At 40.4% G+C, this 22,017-nt stretch overlaps 1 protein-coding gene across 3 annotated transcripts in view; it reads left to right on the top strand.

Annotated features, from left to right (window-relative positions):
* The window catches only part of PLCG2 (phospholipase C gamma 2), a 436,087-nt gene that overhangs the window by 212,671 nt on the left and 201,399 nt on the right, over nt 1-22,017 (top strand). For all 3 annotated transcript variants that reach the window (XM_085638502.1, XM_085638503.1, XM_085638504.1), the window contains exons 4-5: nt 6,939-7,032; nt 19,700-19,747. In XM_085638502.1, the coding sequence (XP_085494628.1) occupies nt 6,939-7,032; nt 19,700-19,747 (142 nt within the window). The remainder of the gene's footprint in view (nt 1-6,938; nt 7,033-19,699; nt 19,748-22,017) is intronic.

Here is a 22,017-nt window from a genome sequence, read left to right as displayed (position 1 = left end):
AATTCCCCTTTAATTCTGGGGGTCCCTGGGGGCCAACTAGCCCACCAGGTACCTCCAGTAAGCGCCACGGAGCTGCGTTGCAGAGTGTTGTAAAAAGGGGCGTGGCCTCATTACACCTCTCTGCAATGCAGCCCCCTGGCGCATACTGGAGGTTACTTACTAGTAAGTTGTATTTCCTTCCATAGGAATCCATTGTGTGGTTTTCAGCAGAAAAGTTTCTAAGTGTCCAATTTTGAAACGTACAAATATTCCTCTAAAATCAGCCGAACTACGAATTACAATTTACTCACCTGTTATCAGGAGAGAACCCAGGGCTGCATCTTTCAGCCCAGCACTGACCCTGAAAAGTAATTCTAAGCGTACTTACCAGTAACCTTTATTTCCTTCCATAGGAATCCATCGTGTGGTTTTCAGCAGAAAGGTTTCTAATTGTCTATTTTCACAAACTAAAAATATTCCTAAAAAATCGTCTGTATGACTTAAACACATTCTTTCAACTGTTTACAGGAGATTCACCAGTGCTGGATCCAGGATCCAACACTGAGTAAGAAAAAGTAACGATAACACTACTTACCTGCTAAGTGAATTTTCTGCCATAGGATAACTTTGGTGATTCTATGTGAAAACATTTCTAAGTGTCAACTTTTAAAATACAATAATATTCCTTAAAAATCACTACTGTAACCAAAACGCTTTTACTCAACTGTTTACAGGAGATGTCCAAGGACTGAATCTAGTATCCAGTCCTGTGGTTAGAAAAGTAATTCATAAATTAACTAATTGCATTTGACTAGAAATTCACATAGAGCTCAATGTTGCATTGTGTTTTAAATTGTGTTGCCCGTTGCAACAACTGTAACTACTGTACTTAAAAGTCTTTTGCCTATTTGCAAAATATTTAAACTAAAGTAATTCATTCTGAGAAAGTATATTTTGTATTGTAATGTATAATGTAATTATAATGTAATTAAAAAAAATCTAAAAATAAATAGTTTAAAAAATGTAGTAAATCAGTATCAAAAAAATCATTATAACAATTAATACATTAAAAATTGTCATTTACAAAACCTTTGAAATTCACTGAAAAAACCATAGGTTTCAGGCCTGATATAGTTAGGAATTAGCATTTAAAAAACCTTTGAAATTCACTGAAAAAACCATAGGTTTCAGGCCTGATATAGTTAGGAATTAGCATTTAGAAAACCTTAGAAATTCACTGAAAAAACAATAGGTTTTAGGGGTGTTATAGTTAGCTGGACATTTCACTCGAATAAAACCATTGAAATTCCTCCGATATAGTTAGTTGTACTAACTACATCTCGCGAGCCCGCAATCCACTGCTGATGATGTCACATATTACATCATTCATGACATGGTCAGTGACATCACTGATGACATCTCAAATGACATCACTGATGACCACTGATGACATCATCTACGTGACAATCAGGTACACCTCATCATACACTAGTATAACCTTTCATCACTCACTAAAATACAGAGTGCCAGATTTAAAACCATTGACACACCAATACAAGTTTCTAAACACCTACTCAGTGATTCCTAGATCTATACACACATGTAATCACTTACCTATAGTTTCACTCATACATGCTGTCAATGATCAATAGAACCATATCAAATAAACTTATACACCTATATCGACATTACACACCAGCACACATCCTAATCACTTATGAAGTCATCCTACTCACTTATGCAAACAATGGATCATACTTACTTTTACTTAGCTATACACTTATAAAAACAACACTTCATCTATTCATATAGATAACGCATACTTGGTGTGTTATAAAAACACTATTACAAGTATACAGTTATCCATACAGTCACTCAAACAATCACTGACTCTTATGTATACTTATTTCTATACAACAACTGACAAATACACTGGCTTTTATTTTTCTAGTTTGTTGGACATGTACCATTGAGACATATATTGGCTCATCGCCACACCCATAAAGATATTCACTCACCCAAACAACTGTTATAACATGTAGTTTTAACTTCATATCCCTACTGAATCAACTATTCACACATCTTTGGGCAGTCACACCCCCCCCCGAACCACACACACATCCACTCTCCCATACAAATACTCAGTTAACTAATCAATAACTAATATAGACTTTCACGTAGCTTATAACCAACTGGTGCAGCAGTTTACACAACAACTGACAAAGTGATACAGATATTCACACAATTTAGTCACTATCGAATATTTTTTGTGAGACACTATAAATTAGTCAAGTAAACAGTCAATCACACTGCTACTAAATCCTCCATCCAGATATTTGTATTTATATATCAACTCATTCTTCAATGCAAATTGCTATATATATATAATACATATTTAAATAACGAACCAAGCCACATTCACTGGATGATGTCATCAGTGATGTCATTTGAGATGTCATCAGTGATGTGACTGACCATGTCATGAATGATATAATATGTGACATCATCAGCAGTGGATTGCGGGCGTGCGAGATGTAGTTAGTACAACTAACTATATCAGAGGAATTTCAATGGTTTTGTTCGAGTGAAATGTCCAGCTAACTATAACACCCCTAAAACCTATTGTTTTTTCAGTGAATTTCTAAGGTTTTTTAAATGCTAATTCCTAACTATATCAGGCCTGAAACCTATGGTTTTTTCAGTGAATTTCAAAGGTTTTTTAAATGCTAATTCCTAACTATATCAGGCCTGAAACCTATGTTTTTTTCAGTGAATATATATATACATACACACACACACACTAAACAACTAAAATATCAACCAGGTTCAAGGGACACTATAGTTAGGTTCAGATTTTACAAGAACAAAACCATAGAAATTCAACATATTATCTCAAAAACTATAACTCGTGCCCTAAGGTAACTATAACTCATGCCCCCGCCATGCCCAGCTTACTTATCACTAATTTGTCGCAGTTGTGAATGATGCCATACAAGGGCACGAGTTACAGTTACCTTAGGGCATGAGTTATAGTTTCTTGAGATACGAATAACAATAACTGTTGATTTTCTATGGTTTTTTGCATCTAAAATCTGAACCTAATTAAAATGTTTCTCTAATCTTAGGTTTTTTTAGTGAATTTCTAAGGTTTTTTAAATTCTATTTCCTAACTGTAACGTCCCTGTAACTTTGGGTTTTTTCAGTGAATCACTGTTTTTTTTTAAATGTTAGATAATATTTAAATATTTTCTGTTATTCCAAACTCCACCGGGCGTGGCAGTGGTTGACCACAGGGCCTGCAACCAACCCCGGTAAGCATCCAGTCCTGTGCCACGTACGGCCTTCAGCTGTGCTCTGCAGGAGCTTGTCACAGGGCCTTGCCTGCGACCAGGCCCTGCATCCAGCCCCCCTTGGCCACCCAACCCCTAGGACCTGGCCCTGCAGCAAATCCTCCTCAGGCACCCACCTCCACACCTTGCACAGCCTTTGGCCATTCTTGGCGGGGGGTCATCCGCATGCTCTGCACCCAAACCCCATAGGCACCCAATCCAATCTATGCATGGCCTTAAGTTGTGTGTGGTGGGAGTTGGTCACAGTGCCTTGCCTGTGGCCAGGCCCTGCATTCAGCCCACCGTAGGCACCCAACCCCGCATCACACATGGCCTTTGGCTTTGCACAGTGTGTGTTGGCTGCAGGCAACCCCCCCCCATACACACCCTACCCTGTGCCATGCATGTCCTTTGGCCATGCATGGCGGGGTTTGGCCTCAGGCACCTACCCCACTTCGCGCAAAGCCTTCGGCCAGGTTCTGCATTAAACCCCCCCTCTCAGGCACCCACCCCCACGCCTTGCATGGCCTTTGGTCATGCTCAGCAGGAAGTCGGCTGCAGGGAGGGGGGCAGGCAGCCCCCATCGACCCCATTCCCTTGGGCCACCCATATACTAAAAGAGGAGGGGGCTGTGTGCCCCCCTTCCTGGGCTAATTTTGTCCCCAGGGTCCAGCCAATATAGGGTAGGGGGGCCAAAGTGGGCACCTCAGGACATGGTTAGCCAGCCTGGGGTGATGGTGGCGGTCCCTAGGGCCATTAATCACTCCAGGAGGGTTGAGGCATGCGGCCTTCCTCCTTTGTTTTTGCAGGGCCTGCCTCACGGAGGTGGTGGTCCTCAGAGTGGAAAACGGCCTGGGAGGGGGGCCGCGCTGCACCCCTTCCCCATTTCTTTTAAATTGAGTTGGTGGTCCGCGGGGCCATAATGGACCCAGGAGGGGGATCCACCTGGCCCTCCTCCCCTGTGATAGTTTGGCCCTGGCCTGGGGAGGTGGCGATCTCTGGGGCCGTAAACGGCCAGGACAGGGGGAGGCCACGTGGCCCACTCCTCTTCATTTAAATTTGCCTGGCCCCGGAGAGGGAAAGGTGGCAGGCCCCTGGGTCGATATTGGCCATTGAGAGGGGGGCCACGTGCGCCCCACCTCAAAATTAATAATAACATTTGCCCCAAGACCTGGACCGGGATCCGCGGTTTTCCACGATTTTCGTTTGGAACATGATTTAAAAAAATGCTTTTTTGCAACAACAAGGCCTAGGGGGTCAGGCTATTCCTACCCTGTCCCCTTCTCTTATTTTGTTACTTTTTTGGGGACTCAGCTGAGTACGAGTCCCAAAATAGCTGCCAACACTTCCTGGTTGAAGTATTGGCAGCCAATCAGATCTCAGCATGAGATCTGTCGGACCCATGTCCATGATCCGTGTCCTTAAATATCTATATTTCTATTTCCTTTAATCTTTCAAAAACTAATTAACAGATTTTTACCAAATCACAAAAAGTGATCTTTTGGACCAAGATCTAGCTTCCAGACAGCGGTTCGAGCTGTAGTCGTGTCTAAAATCCCTGGTAAATTAATATTGGAAACACACATTTTTTTTTTACTTCCCCCTTTTTTCGGCCCCTTCTTGGTGAATAATCCTGAAACTTTCCATGCACAACAAGACACAGGAGGGCACATTATTTCAAAACTTTCATGAAGATTCGCTAAAGCAAACTCAAAAACAATTTTCCAATGGAAACCAAGTCTTAACTATAACTACCTACTGGCGACCATCAGTAGTGTGTGTGTGTGATCAAGCCCACTTGTTGGGCGAAACGCGTCATGCCGCCATGCTGAAGCGACTATTTACTTAAATAAAAGAAGAAAACCACGCACCTACCTTGGAGTCCGTGTCCCGATTTTTTTTGCCTTTACAATTGGAGGTGACAACAGTGGGAACTCTGGTATTTGTTCATATATATATATATATATATATATATATATATATATATATATATATATATATATATATATATATATGTATATATATATATATATATATATATATATATATATATAAAGTTCCACAAAAGGAGCATAACAAATGCTCGATATCGATATTGTTCACTTGCCTGTGAATTATTCTCACATAGCTGAAGCCAGAATAAACTCATCACAGAAACTTTGACTGAGTTTTTGTGGAAGTGAGTGCATGATATCCAGCGTTTCTGTTGCTCCTTTTCTGGAACTTTATACATTTAGGGTCCCTCATAACCTGATGTGCACCAACGCTGTTCTTTGGTACCGGCGCACAATTATGAGGAATGTGGCATTAGAATATATACACACACGCACACACACAAACACACACACACTCACTCTCTCCTCCCAGCACCCCCCAGGCCATACATTATCAGTATATTGCTAGTCACTGAAGAGTTCAGTGATGTGGAGGAATGAGGTCAAAGTCCACGTTCCTTTAAAAGGTCATAGACTTGCACTATCCTTTTAGTGTGCAGTAGAGGATATTTTAAATCGTCTTATACAGGGTCACACAATCAGCCAAAAACATGGTAAATCCTTGGTGGCTTGCTGTTTCATGTTCATTGCAAACCAGAAGAATAAAAGAAGAATCAGTACTATGTAATTACACCCTCCATATAGCAGTTAGTAATTTGTGCAAAAAGATATGAGAATCAGTTTTATGTAAATCAGAGTAAAAAAGGCTATGACAGGTTGTGTATAAACAGGATGAGTTTCTGTCATTCCTGTAATGATCGATAGAATGCCAAACAATAAACGTGTTGCCATAAACATCTCTCTTCTGCTAAGCATTTTTCCTTTAAGAAAGACAGTTGCATTTTTCCTTGTTTCAGCCACAGCTGTAAAGTCACCATGGAACTGCAATAGCTTATTACAGTTGAGCAGTTACATAATTTCTTTATTACAGGTGACACGAGACATAACTTGATTGTAATAAGGAAATTAGAGATGGGCTTTTATAGAGGGACCTAAGGCTCCCATGTATTATAATCCTAAAATCCACTGTTCCCAGAGATGAGAATAAAAAGGACATTTTCACTCACAAAAAGAAAGGAGCAAGAGATACTACTCTTCCCTTGTCCTCCCGGACAAAGATCCTAACATACACAAAAGAAAGGGAAAGATGACAACAAATATAAAGCAAAGACAACCCCCTCTCTCTGGGATACCCTAAGTGGTTTTAAAATTGTCCACACCCACTAGATAATGGCATGCTTCATCACAGGGCATGCTATAACACTCTGGTGCAGACCAGCGCTTAGGGTGGAGCAAATTATATTTAATGGAGTCTATACCCAAGCCTAATAAGTGATCCTTTGTGCAGAATAAACTTAAAACTATCTAAGAGGGTTCCCTCCCTCCTTTATTCTCCCCCCCCCGACACTATGGGTCATTAGGCCTTTGTTGGGATTCAGATTCCTTCCCTTACTTCATTCAAAGTAAAATAAAAAGGACATGCCAGGGGTGATCCTGTAACAGATACATAAGGTCTGAAATTCTGCAACATATGAGAACCATATATGTTTGTTCTTATTTTACAGTAGTGCAAAGGTGCTTCTGTTGCGCAGGGTTTGCACATTTGTCACAGTATCCTATTGATCTTTTTCTTCAGCTGACTCCACAGAAGATGCAGAGAGGTGGCTGTGTGGATTACACATTTTAAGGCAGGAGGTGGCCGAAGCTCCCACGCCAGCTATTATAGAAAGGTAAGTACCTGTATATACATCTGCCATGCAGAGTTCAGTGTTGGATGACAAGTGATCGAATTACTTACTATGTTCACTTACCAGGTGGACAGGAAGGGGTTATTCACCACTTTGCTCTGATTTAAAAGCATTTAACCAGCTGATGTTTTCCAAAAATTGTATATCTTACCTTGGAACATTCATAAAATATGTTAGTCTCTGAAATAAAGAGCATGCATTACTTCATAATGTCCAGGGAGTTTAGTGTAACTGAGAGCAGGAGATTCAGCCCTTCTTCCACTTTTCTCAATTCCTGCCTCTGGTGAAAGGTCCTGCTGACAGGCAATGAGGAAATTTTATGAGTTCTAGATTGCCAGGCTGAACACGAGCAAACAGCACTTTCAATGCACTGGCCCTTATTGTGCTAGTGCGTAAATTCTAGGCACAAATTATGCACCCAATATTTATCAATACCATACATAGGGCATGGTAATTACAGGGTGTACAGTTTGCCCATTTTTCAGTTGTTGACATTGGAATGGGGGAAATGGTGTTAAATATGGGTGTTTTGCCATGTTCTAAAGCATGTAAACTCAATTTATGTGCAGTTCACCCACACGATTTGTGCCAGATACTTTCCCAGCAAAAACCATGCAGGCTAACACGTGTGGGATGGGGTAATATTTTTTTCCAGTTAGCCGTAGAACAGGACTCTGGCAGTTTGTCTCCAGGGCAAACCACAAGCCTGCCAGCTCAAGTGACTAGAAAGATGAAGAGGTCCACACCATTTCCATGATGAGGAAAGGCAACAGAACCAGACAAGCACTTCTCAAGTACCATCTGTCATCCAAGATATATGTTTAATGGCATTGGTAGCCACTAGATTACTGGACCACAGTGAACGCCACTGTCAGTTTGCAACCTTGCTCGTCCGACCATTTATCAGCATCTTTACTTATGGAGGGCTCACATCAATACTGCACAAATACACAATCTGACACAGATCAAAATATTAAAAACCCTTAGGGCTTTCCCATTCTGTGATTTCTACAAATACATACACGTGGTACAAAGTACATACTTTCTCTTTTTTTTGTGAGTATAAGTATACAAATAGGGAGGGCTAGGGAAAATATAGACTTCTCGTCCCTTCATTTTTTGGTGTGGAGGACAAATCAAAAGAGACCAAGGCCTCATCCACAACCCCTTCCACATGCCCCATGGTACAGCAGGCCAGCAAGCACAAGGGTCATGCAGAAATATGGACAGTATTCATTGCTGACAGGGATCTGGTTGGATCCTCCCCCAGTTCCATTCCTGATCCCAACTATATTGACTGCAACTGGTTGTGTGAAGTAATAACTCCACCTGCCACCACTTAGAAAATATCCTCTTTCTGAATCACTGTATACATTCGGCAGTATGTACTATAAAAGCAATTTATCTGTTAGTTTCTGAAATCCTATGGAATTAGACATGACAAAACAATGGCACTAAAGTACAACTAAAGTCAAAGAAATTGCAGTTATGGAGATGTCTAAGGGTTCTAATTCAATAAGCAATGTGTCACAAAGCTCTCTGTGCACTTCAGAATGTACTTAACACCAAAGAGCCCTTCTGCCTTTCTTGTGTCAACCTGTTAGTCCACTAGCAGACCCCTGAACTCAGCTAAATCTGTTCACCTCATGCAAGCTAAATTGTGCTTTAAGGAAGCCAGTCTTTGCTCCCTGTCACTGGAGTTGAAAAAAAGAACAAGATCCCTAAAGGTCTGATTCACATAGAGAAAAACAAAGCTTTCTATAAAATATAAAATCAGACTACTCACACGTATTATATTAACATATATTTTGCAATAGACCTACCCTGTCTGCTTCCTACAAGACATCTTGTCACATGAAGTGACAGTGTGTGTATGTAGGTGTTTGGGCAGTGGCCACCTGCTCCCCCCAAACTGTGATAATACCACATTGTTCCAAGCATGTGTATTGTGCCAGATATGTGTACAATACTGACTGTCGCATAATGGTGGGCACATTGCAGGTATCCATGTCATATGGTATTCATCCCTGATACAATTCTGGTTGATAAAAACACAGGTAATTTTTGGCATACTGTAGACATCCATGGCAGAATTGTACTCGACCATGTCATAATGCTGGTGATTCATGGTCTACTGTTACATTCAAAGCATGATTTTACTCACCCCTGTGATAAATCTGGCCCTTTGATAATGGTAACTCATGGTATATCATTGGCAAAGGTGGTCAGGAGCTGTGCATCAAACTACATGATGCTGTGGCCTTGGTTTGATCTCTGAAATGTCACAGGTGAGGCGCCACACATGGAAATTACTTTTGCCTCAATTGTGGGACAACAAAATTATTTCCATCAAAGGAAGATTTAGGACCAGTTCTACACCCAGTCCAGAGGGTGTCCTAGCTATGCAACTATTGTAGGGCCCAAATGAGTGAAGATTCTCCACAGACAGTTCTTCTTCCTTAGAGAGAAATAATTTTAATCAATAAGTTACTGAACAAAGTCAGTGTTCCTTCTCTTGGAAGTTGGGAGACAATCCAGAAGCTGCTTTTGGGATACCTGGACTGGCAATAGGGGGGCATGTCCACTACACCAGCCACAATACAACTGCAGGACGTAGCAGTAACCACTTCGTCCTCTGATTCATTGTTTGGCTTCATATTTGGCTCAGCCAGCAAGTTCCTCAAATGTCAAATTTGAAAGTGCTTTGTGTGCTTTCTCAGAAGAGGTTTTCTGACTGTTGAAAACTTGTTTTTTTGTCATTCTGTTCCCTGTGTAAAAAAAGTTTGCTCCCAAGTACAATTAGTTCCCTAAAACAATTAAACATACAGGCTTGCCTTATTTGGCATACTGATGCATCTCATGGTATCCAAATGTAAGTCATATTCTTCCTTTAATTTGTTTTTATGCACTTACTTTATTTTTATTATAATTAATTTTTTGTATTTTAAGTTTGATATATCTGTTAATTATCTGCAGCCTAACTGTGGACATTCTAAAAACTGCCTTTTGTACTGGATGCAAGTAAGTGTGAGTGTTAACAGTTTTGTTGCCTATGGATCTGTTGCTAACAATACACAGAGAAGGGGTGTTAGGTGTACCCATTTATACCTTTTGCTTTCTTCAACCAAACTCTTTCATCCATTGGTTAGAGACTTTCTCAAGGAGATCTTGGCTCTACCCAGTGGAGTAGTCACTTTTTACCTACAGTGCTTGGCTTTTTGGATGTATCCTTCCACCTCATTCCAGTGCTCTTTGAAGAATTCCTGGCTCACTTCTTTCACTGGATGGACTGATCTTAATACTTACCCTTTCGGAGGTGCTGGGAAACGCTTAAATGAAGACTTCAAAAGCAGTCCTGTAAAGAGTGTGGGCAATTGTTCCAAGGAAGGTTCCCAAAGGGTCTTTTTTAATTATGTTTTTTATTGAGCAGAATTAAAAGTTACAATACATATCCTTAACCATACCAACAGTTGTAATTGATTTAAATGAATAAAATATGATCTATCCTCTTAACTTCTATCCTTTCCCCTCATTTCTCATCTCCTATAGATTTTTTCCTTGCCTACCTAACAAAGAGGGTACGCTGTACAAAATAAGCAGTAAAGTGCTGTGCAGAACCATTGTACCATAACCCCTCACATTATAGATACATGATGAAATAAAGTGCAGTGCATAATATCATTTTACCATAATCAAATAGCTAAATACCGCTTTTCCCAAAGAGAAGGAGCTAGTCCCAAAATGCATAGGATAAAGTGCAGTGAATAATAACATTTCAGCTGTAAGACTAGAAAAATTTGCCCCACTAAGTCGCTCAACTCTTCCCATTAAATCTAAAAAGTTGGGCCTGCTACTTCCCATTTTTTAGTGCAAAAATTTCCAAACTGCTAAATATTTCCTAGTGGCCCCTACCGTCTTTGCATAAGTTTCCTCAAAAGTTTTAGTACGATGCATTTTCTATACCAATCAAGTAAGGTTGGGATTTTCATTGTCTTCCAATTCTGAAGGATCAATGTGGGGGCCACCAAAGCAGAGATCGCAACAAATGATTTCTCACTCCTAGGGATTGGAGTATTCGATCTTTGTTTTATAAACCTAAATAATGCTATCTCTGATTCTGGTTTAAGTTTCCTTCGTAAGTTTTCATTAACAGCGGTGAATACATCCTCCCAAACTGGGTTAAAGACGGACAAGTAAAAAAGATATGAAGCCAGCCCCTCAGCCCTGACTGTTGACAACGAAAACACTTATCCTCTAGCTCGGGATACATTTTATGTAGGGTAGCAGGTGTATAGTAGGACATCAGGAGGGATAAAAAAGCCATTCTTTTAAAATTAGCAGCTCTTAGTAGTTTGTGGCCCTGTAATGAGATCTCTTGCCACTCTAGTTCTGAGAACGTACATTGAGTTTCTTGTGAAACTTTATCTAGAAACCTCGTTACCACAGGATTTCCCCGTTGGTCCCGCAATAAACTATACCAGTTCCCAACACCCCTTAATTTAACTCTAAAAAGAGCTGGCAATAGAGAGGCCGAGGCACTCAGCGGGAAACAACATTTCTTCACCAATTGCATGATTTGAAGAAAGCTGAAAAAATATAAAATACAGCTGGTTCCACATCTAACCTGAATCTCCTGCCATTGTATGGGTCTCCCTGCAACCAGAAAATGACCTCGCTCCTTAAAGCCTTTACTTTCCCATAATCTTATCTGACTATTTCTAATATAAAGGCCCAATGTTTCACACTCCATGAGTTACAAAAATTCATGACTCCCTGTACTCGCCTTTGTATGGTAAAATAACCTTATTCTTGCTCCTAGCCCCTACAGTGTCTTGTAGCAAGTCTTTTGGGGATTTTAGCTGTTTTAATAAAGACTGAGGAACACGATTCTGCTTCCTGAAGTATCTTATCTATAAAGAAACTATCCCGAGATTCCTGACCATCTAGCATTCTGACCATTATATCCAACAAAGTTGCCTCATAGTAAGTACGACACTCTGGGAGTGCAAGACTCCCTTGTCTGATATCGAGCTGGAGGACTGGAAATCTTACTCTTGATTCTTTTTTATGCCAAATAAATTGACAAATCATAACATCTAACTGCTTAAAATATGTGGTATTGATTTCAATAGGAACATTCCAAAATAAAAATATTAATAATGGTAAGATAGACATTTTTATACCATTGCTAAGTAGTTCAATTAAAAAAGTTCCTCATAGCTCTTTGTTACATAGATCCCCAAATAAAGAATATGCAATGTAGGTTGGGATTGCTGTTGCAAAAACTCAGGCATATTTTGACTACTGGTATTAGGTAATATCATTTTCATTTTATTATGGTTGATTTTATACCCTCCTATAGCTTCGAACTGCTTAAATGCAGTTAAGGTTGTCCTAATATTCTGTTCCTCGGGCCTGAGGTAGAGAATGATGTCATCAGTGAATATTTTTAGTTTTGGCATTCCTTCCAAAGGTGCTAGAATCTGCAAGTTAGCTCTAATTTTTGCAGCGAGAGGTTCTATAAAGAAAACAAATAACGCAGGTGATAGAGGACATCCCTGACTGGTTCCTCGCCTTATAGGCTCTCTTCCTGCTATCTGCGAGTTTATCATAACTTGCTCCTGAGCCCCTTGATACAACTTCGCCAGCATTTGTGTAATTTGGATTGGGAAACCAACCTTTGTGAGAATTAAAAAAAAGAGTTTACCAAATAACTAGGTCAAATGCTTTTTCAGCATTAACCGTCATTATAAGAATAGGTAGTATATTTGAATTGAAAAAATCAAGCGCTTGGACCAGAAACCCGATGTTAGATGACATATGTCTACCAGAGAAAAACCCCGTCTGAACTTTATGGATAATCTTCTGAGCTATAGGAGAAAAACGATTTGCCCAAATATTCATTAGGATTTTATAATCAGCATTCAGCAAGCTAATTGGCCTGTATGAATTGACGTTATTAGGGGACTTGTCTTTTTACCAAAACTTATTATTGTTGACTCCTTGAAAGTAGAAGGAACTTCCCCCCCAATCTTACAAAATTAAATAACTCTAACAAGAAAGGTGTTAATTCTTCTGAAAATACCTTATAAAGCTCTGTAGGTAAACCGTCATTTCCTGAGGCCTTGCCTCCCGGCATTGAAGCAAGGGCTTCCTTAATTTCATTTGAGGTAATTTCAGCATATACCTCAACTTCCTGATCCGTTGTCATACACGGAAGATCAATATCCCCCAAATATTGGGTTATCGCCTCATTAGATACCGTAAACTCAGTTGCATAAAGCTTGTGATAATGCCTGAGAAATGCTTCTGCTATTTTTTCTTTATCTATAATCAATGCCCTGGTTTCCGGCTCTATCAGTTCCGTAATTAACATTGATTCCTGCTTAGCTTTGCTTGATCAGCCAAGGAGTTTTCCCACTAACTGACTCTCCTCATATACGCTCTGTTGATATGTCGTGGAGATGGTTATTTCCTCAAGAATAAAACATTCCCTTAATTCCTGTTTTGTTCTTCTTAGTTTCTGTTCAAATTCTAGGTGTTCTCAATTGCGAATATCCCTCTGCATTAAGGCTAAATCTATGGCTTGTTGTAGTTTGATTATTTGATTCCTACGCACCTTAGATTGTAATGCCGAGACGCCTATCATCTGGCTCCTCGCTGTAGCCTTAAACGCCCCCCATATTGAGAAAAGAGTCGCCGTGCCTTTATTTTCCAAAAAAATACCTTCATCCATTCCTTCATCTCTTCTACCCATTTAGGGTTCGAGAGTAGGAGCCGATCCATCTGCCACCTGGATTTCTCCCGTCTCTCTCCCTCTATTCTAATCTCAATAATAAGCATAGAATGATCTGAAAAGGAATTGGCTCTAATTTCAGCATTCATACAATTAACGTAACGAGGAATCAAGAAAAAATCTATCCGAGAGGCTGACTTATACCGCTGGGAATAACAGGTAAACTGTGTGTCGCCTGGATGTATCTCCCGCCATGGATCGATCAAAAGATAATCCTGTTTCATAGAGTCTAAAATCCCTTTTGTCCTCAGTTTTAACAGTTTTTTCCCTTAATTAGAAGTATCTTTTTTCAGATCCTGAATAAAGTTAAAATCACCTCCTAGGACTACCGGGCCCTCTTTACCTCTAAACAGCTCATTAATCTTTATAAGAGGTGTTGGATCATAATTAATTGGAGCATAGTAGTTAACGAAGTTGAACAGTGCCCCGTTTACCCTAGCAGTAACCCAAATCCACCTCCCTTGAGGATCTCTAGTTACTTGATGTATCTCACAATTAATTCCTTGGGCAAAATAAATGGCTACCCCCCTCACAGCATGCCCTGCCGAGGCAAAAAGTGTTCTAGAGTCATATTTAGGTATATGAATTTTAGGATTATTCGTTTTCAGGTGGGTCTCCTGAAGATACAAGATCTGAGGAGTAAAAGACGTAAGCCATCTGATCAGCTCACCATATTATTTCTTGTTAGAGACCCCGTTAGCATTTATCAATATCATCCTTAAATTTGGATCCATATTACAGTAAAGAGCAAACTACCATCGTACCATTTGTACCCAGTATCAACCTCAATAATTATAATTATTTCTCTAATTCTGCTCACTTTTTTCCCAATTATCTGCCACCCCCCAACCATGTGCCCATCCTCCCCCCACCTTCCTCACCACTCCCCAGTGACCCTTCCTGCTCCTGCCAGATAAGGAATTGCCCGCCTTATCCTCTGCCTGCCCCCCACGTAAACCCCCTAAGTCGGGTGCCATGTTATTGCACCCTAATGTGACCCCTCACCCCGTCCCGCCCTAAAAGAAGAAAAAGAGAAAAGAGAAACACAAAACATTAAAAAAAAAAAAACACACACACAATGTCCATCATATCAATAATCCTGTCTCTTTAATTTTCTTTAGTAATTTTTTGTAATAGTTCCTGGGCTTCATCAAGGCTAGTGAACATATGAAATTTGCCTTGGACCAAAATGCATATCTTTGATTGTTGGGCATTGGCCGCTTGAGCCCCCTGCACTTTAAACAAGTATAGGAGCTTGACAAATTCCTTCTGACGACGTGCTGCTACTGCAGTCATATCTGAAAAAATGCAGCAGTTAAGAACATCTCGAGAGGAAAATTGTTTCTTCTGGATCGCTCTGGTCAGAATCTGCTCCTTTACTCGATAGTCTGCAAAGTTCCCTTATATAGGTCTGGGCAATTTTGAATTAAGGAATGGCTGCGCAGAAACTCTATGTGCCAGTGTAATCGGGAGATCACCTAAGAATTCAGGAAGGACGTTCTCTTTAATAAAAGATTCAACCCACTGGAGTGCTTGTGATCCTTCGCAACCTTCCGGGACCCCAAATAACCGCAGATTTGACGTTGGGAGTGATTCTCCAATTCTTCTAGCTTGCTTTCCAACAAATTTGTCTGCTTTTTGTCTATTGAGACCTGCTGCTGCATTGAAGTCACCTGATCTTGCAGGAGAGAGATTCTTGATTCGGCCTCCTGCAGTCTTGCTGGATAAGATCCAACAACCTCTCAATTTTTGAAAGGCGTGCGTGAAGTGCTGCTATCTCGGTTGCTTGATTGGCTTTCATTTCTCTTATCTCGTCAAGAATAAGGTTGAGCATAGCTTGTATATCGCACTGGAAGCTTGTCCCGGTCTTCAAATGCTGCATTTGACTTGATATCGAGATTCCATCGGCCGCTACAGTCAACAATAATGATGATGAGGAGTTCGTCAATGGTCGAAAGAGTAAAGGGGTTTCCTGTACTGCCAACTTGATTGAGCCTGTAGACCCTGTGCATCCCGTAAGTCCTGATCTGCAGCCTGATGTAGAAGAGGGAGTGGCGGTTGCAGAGGAAGCAGAGGTGTCTTTGATTTCATAAATAACGAATATTCCTTGACTTTAGCCAGAGGCGTACTGGAAGGATTTTTCTGAATACTCTCCTGATTCACTGTTCCATCCTGACTCACCACCGGAGAGGTATTCTCCAGCCTTGCTTCCATCATTGCCAAACCAGATGGCCTTGTTCTAGTTCCTCTGAAGTTAAATTCCTTTGTCTCTGACTGGGGCTTTCAACCCTCTCTTGACTAATGGCCCTTTGGCCCCTCTCCCCATGCTCCAAAACATCGTCTTCAGAACTGGTAATTGGGGCTGATCCTCGCCGAGCTCTCTCTACGCATGCTCAGCTCTTCCTGTCGCAAAAGCTATCTTCAGCTGTGTAGTGTGAACTTTAGACTTAGGCACCATATAGAGCCAGTGCGTTGTCAATTTTCAGATGTTTTCCCATTGTGAACAGGATAGTTTCTTACGAATAAACCCCACACTGCCCACTGTCCTGCACAGCCTAATTCCTAGGAAAAGGTTTTTGCCTCCTTGGATTTTGATTTTCCCAAGTCTGCAGCTTCAATGAAGGCAAAGTTCAATCAAAAAACAAAAAAAAAAAAGGGAAGGGAAGGGGGGAGAGTCCAACTCCATTATATTTTTACAATCCTTCTTTACTCATGCGCAGTGTGGTATGTTGTAATATCTTGTTACCCCTCTCCACTCCCTTCTACACCCAGCCCTACTCCTTCCAGCCTTCACCTTTCACTTTTAAATCAGGCACTCAGCATCTGCGTGTAACACCAGATGCTGCTTACTTCGTTCTGGCTGCTGAAAAAGGCACAAGCTCAACACCACCTCCACTACACGGCCAGGAGAAATTGGAGCCTTTTCAGTCAAGGAAGCCGGTTTTCAAAAGCACTGTCTCCATCCCAGGCTCTCTTCTCCAAATGCAGCACCTCCCATCAAACTGCAGCAGCTGCTCAGAGAAATCGGCGAAGTCCAAACACAGCAGGTACAGCAGGCGCCCAGAGCTAAGGCAGGGCCGGGTGTACGCTTTTTTCTTCCCCCAAGCCGCACAAAGAGCACGAAGAGCAGCAGCAGCAGCAGCCGAAACCACCTCACTCGATTTCAGAGAGCATAACGCTGCCACTGACTCTCCCCATCGGTCGGCAGCTTCGAAAACGCGGGGCGATTATCGCCTGAGGCTACGTGGAGGCAGGATTCGCCATAGCCTCGTTCATTTTCCAGGTCCCCAAAGGGCCAATTAAGGCTAAACACCCCAATTTAGAGATTTCGTCCTTTGGAAATCCTGACAGCTTCCCAACAGGTCAATGGACCTTTGCCATCGTGGTGCGACTGGAGCTGGAACGAGAAATTCAAATAATGCATATATCATCAACAGTCAGGTTCTTAATGTTCAGTCAATGATGAGAGGTTGATGGAGTTTTCAAGACCTTTATTTATCTTAAAGGATTAGAATGATTTGTCATCTTTATTTAAAATTAGTCCAATTTACAAAAATATCATAGAAAAGATTGATTAGTGACAGCATAAATCACATACAGAGTAAAGGAAAAATGTCACTAAACTAACTAGAAGCCTAATCTACCCTACGTGGAGAAACCCATGAAGAGTCCCTTTTCAGAAAAGAGCATAGAGAGAACTTTCCATAAAGATTAATTCTGGAAACTCAGCCGTGTCCCCACAGTTGCAGTAGCAACCGTCTGAATATCAGTGATAGGAGACTAATCGCTGCAGTAGCACTGATCAGTGGAAAAGAGTAATGAATAAAGCCACCTTTAGCAGTAGCTGTCGGCAACGAAGAGCAGAATCTGGAAGAAAGGCAGTGGAAAATAATGAGAATAATAATGATGCTGAATGAATGCTAACGCCCTAGTAACTCTCATTAACATAAAAGCAGGTTAATAATGTAGCAACTTAGTAATCATTGTACACCTTCACTCAATGGAAACTACTCGCCCGATGGTGTTGTCAACTTCCGATGCTTCTCCTCTCGATTCCCACAGTAAACATTCATGCCGGTGTATAGTAAACAATGTATCATGCATTGGCAACATGGAGCAAAGTTCTCATGAGAACCTTCTAGCTAAAGCTACGTTCAGTGTACTATTGTGAAAACAATAGACTTAGTCAAATGCTCGAAACAAATCTATCAAGATGTTCTAGTTGAGCATACATCAAATATATCTAAATCATAACAGCCTAATTATTATCCATTACAGCAAGGCTCATTGTTATACAAGTGATTTAATTTGGTGTGATGAGGCTAAAGAAACATAAATTTAAAGTCCGCACATTCCTTAACAGAATCCCGGTACGAGGCAAAATGTCCTAAATAAAAATCTATTAAGCTTTGAGCAAGATTCGAAAGAAATGGCTTTTGGGCCTACTAAAGAGGCACATTTAAGAATGATAGCTTGGTAAAAAAAAAAAATTGTAAGCACTATATTCATATACATTTAAGTATGCATATTTCTCCTGCACATGAGTAACTACTGAATTACTTTGTGACATCAATAATGCAGTTTTGAATTCTGTCACGTTATAAAGCAAGCACCTTTTTCCTATGTGTCATTTTCAGTTATGAAAACAGTTCAGCAGCAGTTTAAACGGATTCTAAGGTGCAATTCTAATATGGTTTGTAAGTCAAAATTTGATTTTTAAAGTTATCTCCTTCAAGACCTTGCAGAATTTCAAGTCGAAACCAGTGGTGAATAAATTGTAATAAATAATAATTAACTAATGACCATTAATCTGTTTGTGTACTAAAAAGTAGAATATTGGGATAAAAGAAAGGCAATAGTTTTCATCTAAGTCAAGTCGACCAACCATTATAATGGAACTCAAGTCTATATAAAACTGTATATAGTCAGAAAAGGGGAATGTGCAAACCATTAAAATGGAAGCCATAGGGTCTGATGGAAGCTGTTAAGAAATGGGGGGGCATGTTGGAAACATGTCAAAATGTGACTATAGGTCCATTTTTGGTGAACCAGGTTGACAAGACATACTGATTCAGGAGTGTATGAAGTTGCCATGGTGTTGGGGAATGCAACCACGGAAGATACATAGTCAAATTAATGCAACCACGGAAGATACATAGTCAAATTAAGAAGTTGTCTTGGCTCTCAAAACTCTGGAGTGGCAGCTGTCCCAAGACAGTACCTACGAGCAGTGGTTACAGGGTATCCTTATAGGCTGAATCAATTGTAGAGGTGAAACATACGAGGAGTCCAGAACCAGCTCAGAGTGGGAAAGAGATAGCTGTGTTTTCCAAAGGGGAACACATGCTCATCAAATATGTTCTGAGGTTTTCCTCTGTGTCTTCTTCTGCAGAGCTCAGTTCACTTCAGGGGGAGATTGTCACAAACTAGGGATGAATAGAATTCCACAGTCCCCGTTCAGACCTGCAGAGGATCTTCATGAAGAGTATATGCACCTGTGGAAAAGGTCTGAGTGCGACCTCTTGTCAGTAGTGCCTGAGGGAGTTGGGCTCCTGGGCCCAACTCTCTGTCCCTGTGGACTTCTGCTAACAATGTTGGTGTTCACACTAGACAGATTGAAATCCTTACACCCCAGGTTCGAAAAGAATGTGTAAGGTCTCTTAGTACAAGCTCTTTCTTCCCTGTCCAATGGCCTTGTGTTGATCTACCTTTGGGACCCCATATTTATTTGGTCGTATCTGATCCTAAGAGTTTTCTAAAAATGATACTGTGACATGATATGTGTGGTTTATATTTGCATGTTTCCTATGATGCATGTTTTACTAAAACAATGTATTAATTTTTTTTACCTAGCTGGTTAAGAAAGCAACTTTATTCAATTGATCAATCTAGACGAAATAGGTAAGAAATTTTCACGTTTACTTATTCTTTTTTTAGTATCTCTTTTTTAAAGAGAAAAGCAAATAGTAACAAATCCCCCCCAAATGTCAATGTCATGTGAGCCAAACATACATCAATTATTACATACGTCTACCTGTATACTTATTCTTGACTGGTGAGCTCTATGGATTATTTTGAAAATGCTTTTTGCAAGTGTCGGATTTTTAAACCATGGGCACTCCTGATGTAGACTTCTTCTGGGATTGACTTTTTTATATGTTTCAGGAAATGTTGCCAGTGCATTTATTGTACATGGCAGTGACAAAAACTGAATTTGGTTAGGATATAAATATTACTTGCTCATATTAATTATACATACATTTGTGGCTGTTCTGAAAGCATGACATAGTTTTAATATTTTTAAGGAGGACACACACAGTCCTATAATTCTTAATTAAAATGATTCATGGATAACATTTTAAAAATCTAGTCTCTGCTGTTTTATTGTACACCTGATATCTGTCTTATACCATTCTTTTCTCAAGCTTGACACATAACGGAAGCCAAAATAAATTGTGTCTGAAAAACGTTTTAAGACAAATTGGGCAATAACCAAGGGGCCCCCTGGGAAAGTGAATTTTGTCTCTATTTGGCCTCTGCCTATCCTATTTCTTTCTTTAAGCCTCTTACCCTCTGTGCAATTAAGCACAAAAACTGAGGACTTTCAGAGCCGCACTTCACTTTACCGTTTCTTTCTTATCCGTGCACCATAAACCATCTTATCCAGGGTCAATAAGGAGATGAGTACGGCAATATGTCCCTTTTAGTCATCTCTTTTATTAAATGGATTCAAGTTCATCGCATCAGCGGACATCATCCAGCCAACGCGTTTTGTTCAGTTATTTCTTGAACTTCGTCAGGGCTGTGAACAACACATATATATATAAATACATAAATATATACACTGGGTAGACATATGTACAAACAGTAACACAATTCACAAAGAATTGACATATCCAATAACATAACAATATTACAAGAAAGTATGACAATAGAAAACCTATACTTTCGTAAAGTCCAAAACGAGAAAGGGGAACGGAAGGGAGGGGAAGAGGAAAAGGTGGCAGGGGGAAAGGTGTATTGGATGGTGGACTTGCATGGCTGAGAAATACCCCCTATGGCACTGTGGTCAATAGTCAGTGAGTAGAAAATAATACGCCTCAAACAAGCAACCAAATGTTAGCGCAAAATGCTACTTAAATAATAATAAGACAACATACCATAAGCACAAAGACTGGGGGCCACAGCATGCCTAAAATACGCATAAACCAAAGTGTGGAATCTCAGCACGGCAAACAAAATACCAATACCTCTTCCCCTCCCTTAGCCCTTTCTGTTTGGGTATTCTCATATTGGACTTTTTGAAAGTATAGGTTTTCTATCGTCATACTTTCTTGTGCCTGTCACAAATCTAACTTGTCCTTGGAATTTGTCTGTTGTGTAATATTGTTTTGTTACTGGATATGTCAATTCTTTTTGAATTGTGTTACTGTATGTACATATGTCTACCGAGTGTATATATTTATGTATTTATCTATATGTGTTGTTCACAGCCCTGACGAAGTTCAAGTAATAACTGAACAAAACTCGTTGACTCTTCCCCTCTCTGCCTACCTTTACCTCTGACTTAGTTTCCTCGCAAAAATCATGCAAGCCAACATGTGTGGGATGGGCTAATGTTTGTTACCAGTTGGCCATAGAACAGGACTCCAGCAGTTTGTCACAAGGGAAAACCACCAGCCTACCAGCTTAAGTGAATAGAAAAATGAAGATGTCCACATCATTTCCATGATGAGGAGAGGTGACAGAACCAGACTAGCGCTTCTCAAGTACCTTCCGTTATCCAAGATCTATGTTTAATGGAATTCATAGCCACCTGACCACTGGACCACAGTGAACGCCACTGTCAGTTTGCAACCTCGATTGCGCGACCACTTACTCACATCTTCACTTATGGAGGGCTCACATCGGTACGGCACAAATACACAATCTGACACAGATCAAAAGGTTAAAAACCGTTAGGGCGTAGGAATTTTCTCTCTATTTGGCCTCTGTCTATTCTATTTCTTTCTTTAAACCTCTTCCCTTCTGACTCTGTCTCTCTATCTAGGTCATTTTGTGGTCCTGGGCAAGACATATTTCAACAGTTTTTGTGTGGCTCTCTGAAAGTTTAAAATATAATTTAGTCCTGTTTGGAACCATGCAGGCTTGAACTAGCAGGGAATCCGTAG

This window comes from Triturus cristatus, chromosome 12, assembly GCF_964204655.1.
Source record: "Triturus cristatus chromosome 12, aTriCri1.1, whole genome shotgun sequence".
Classification (NCBI taxonomy): domain Eukaryota; kingdom Metazoa; phylum Chordata; class Amphibia; order Caudata; family Salamandridae; genus Triturus; species Triturus cristatus.
The sequence above is the reverse complement of the archived record's forward strand: the minus strand, read 5'-3'. Positions and strand labels throughout refer to the sequence as shown.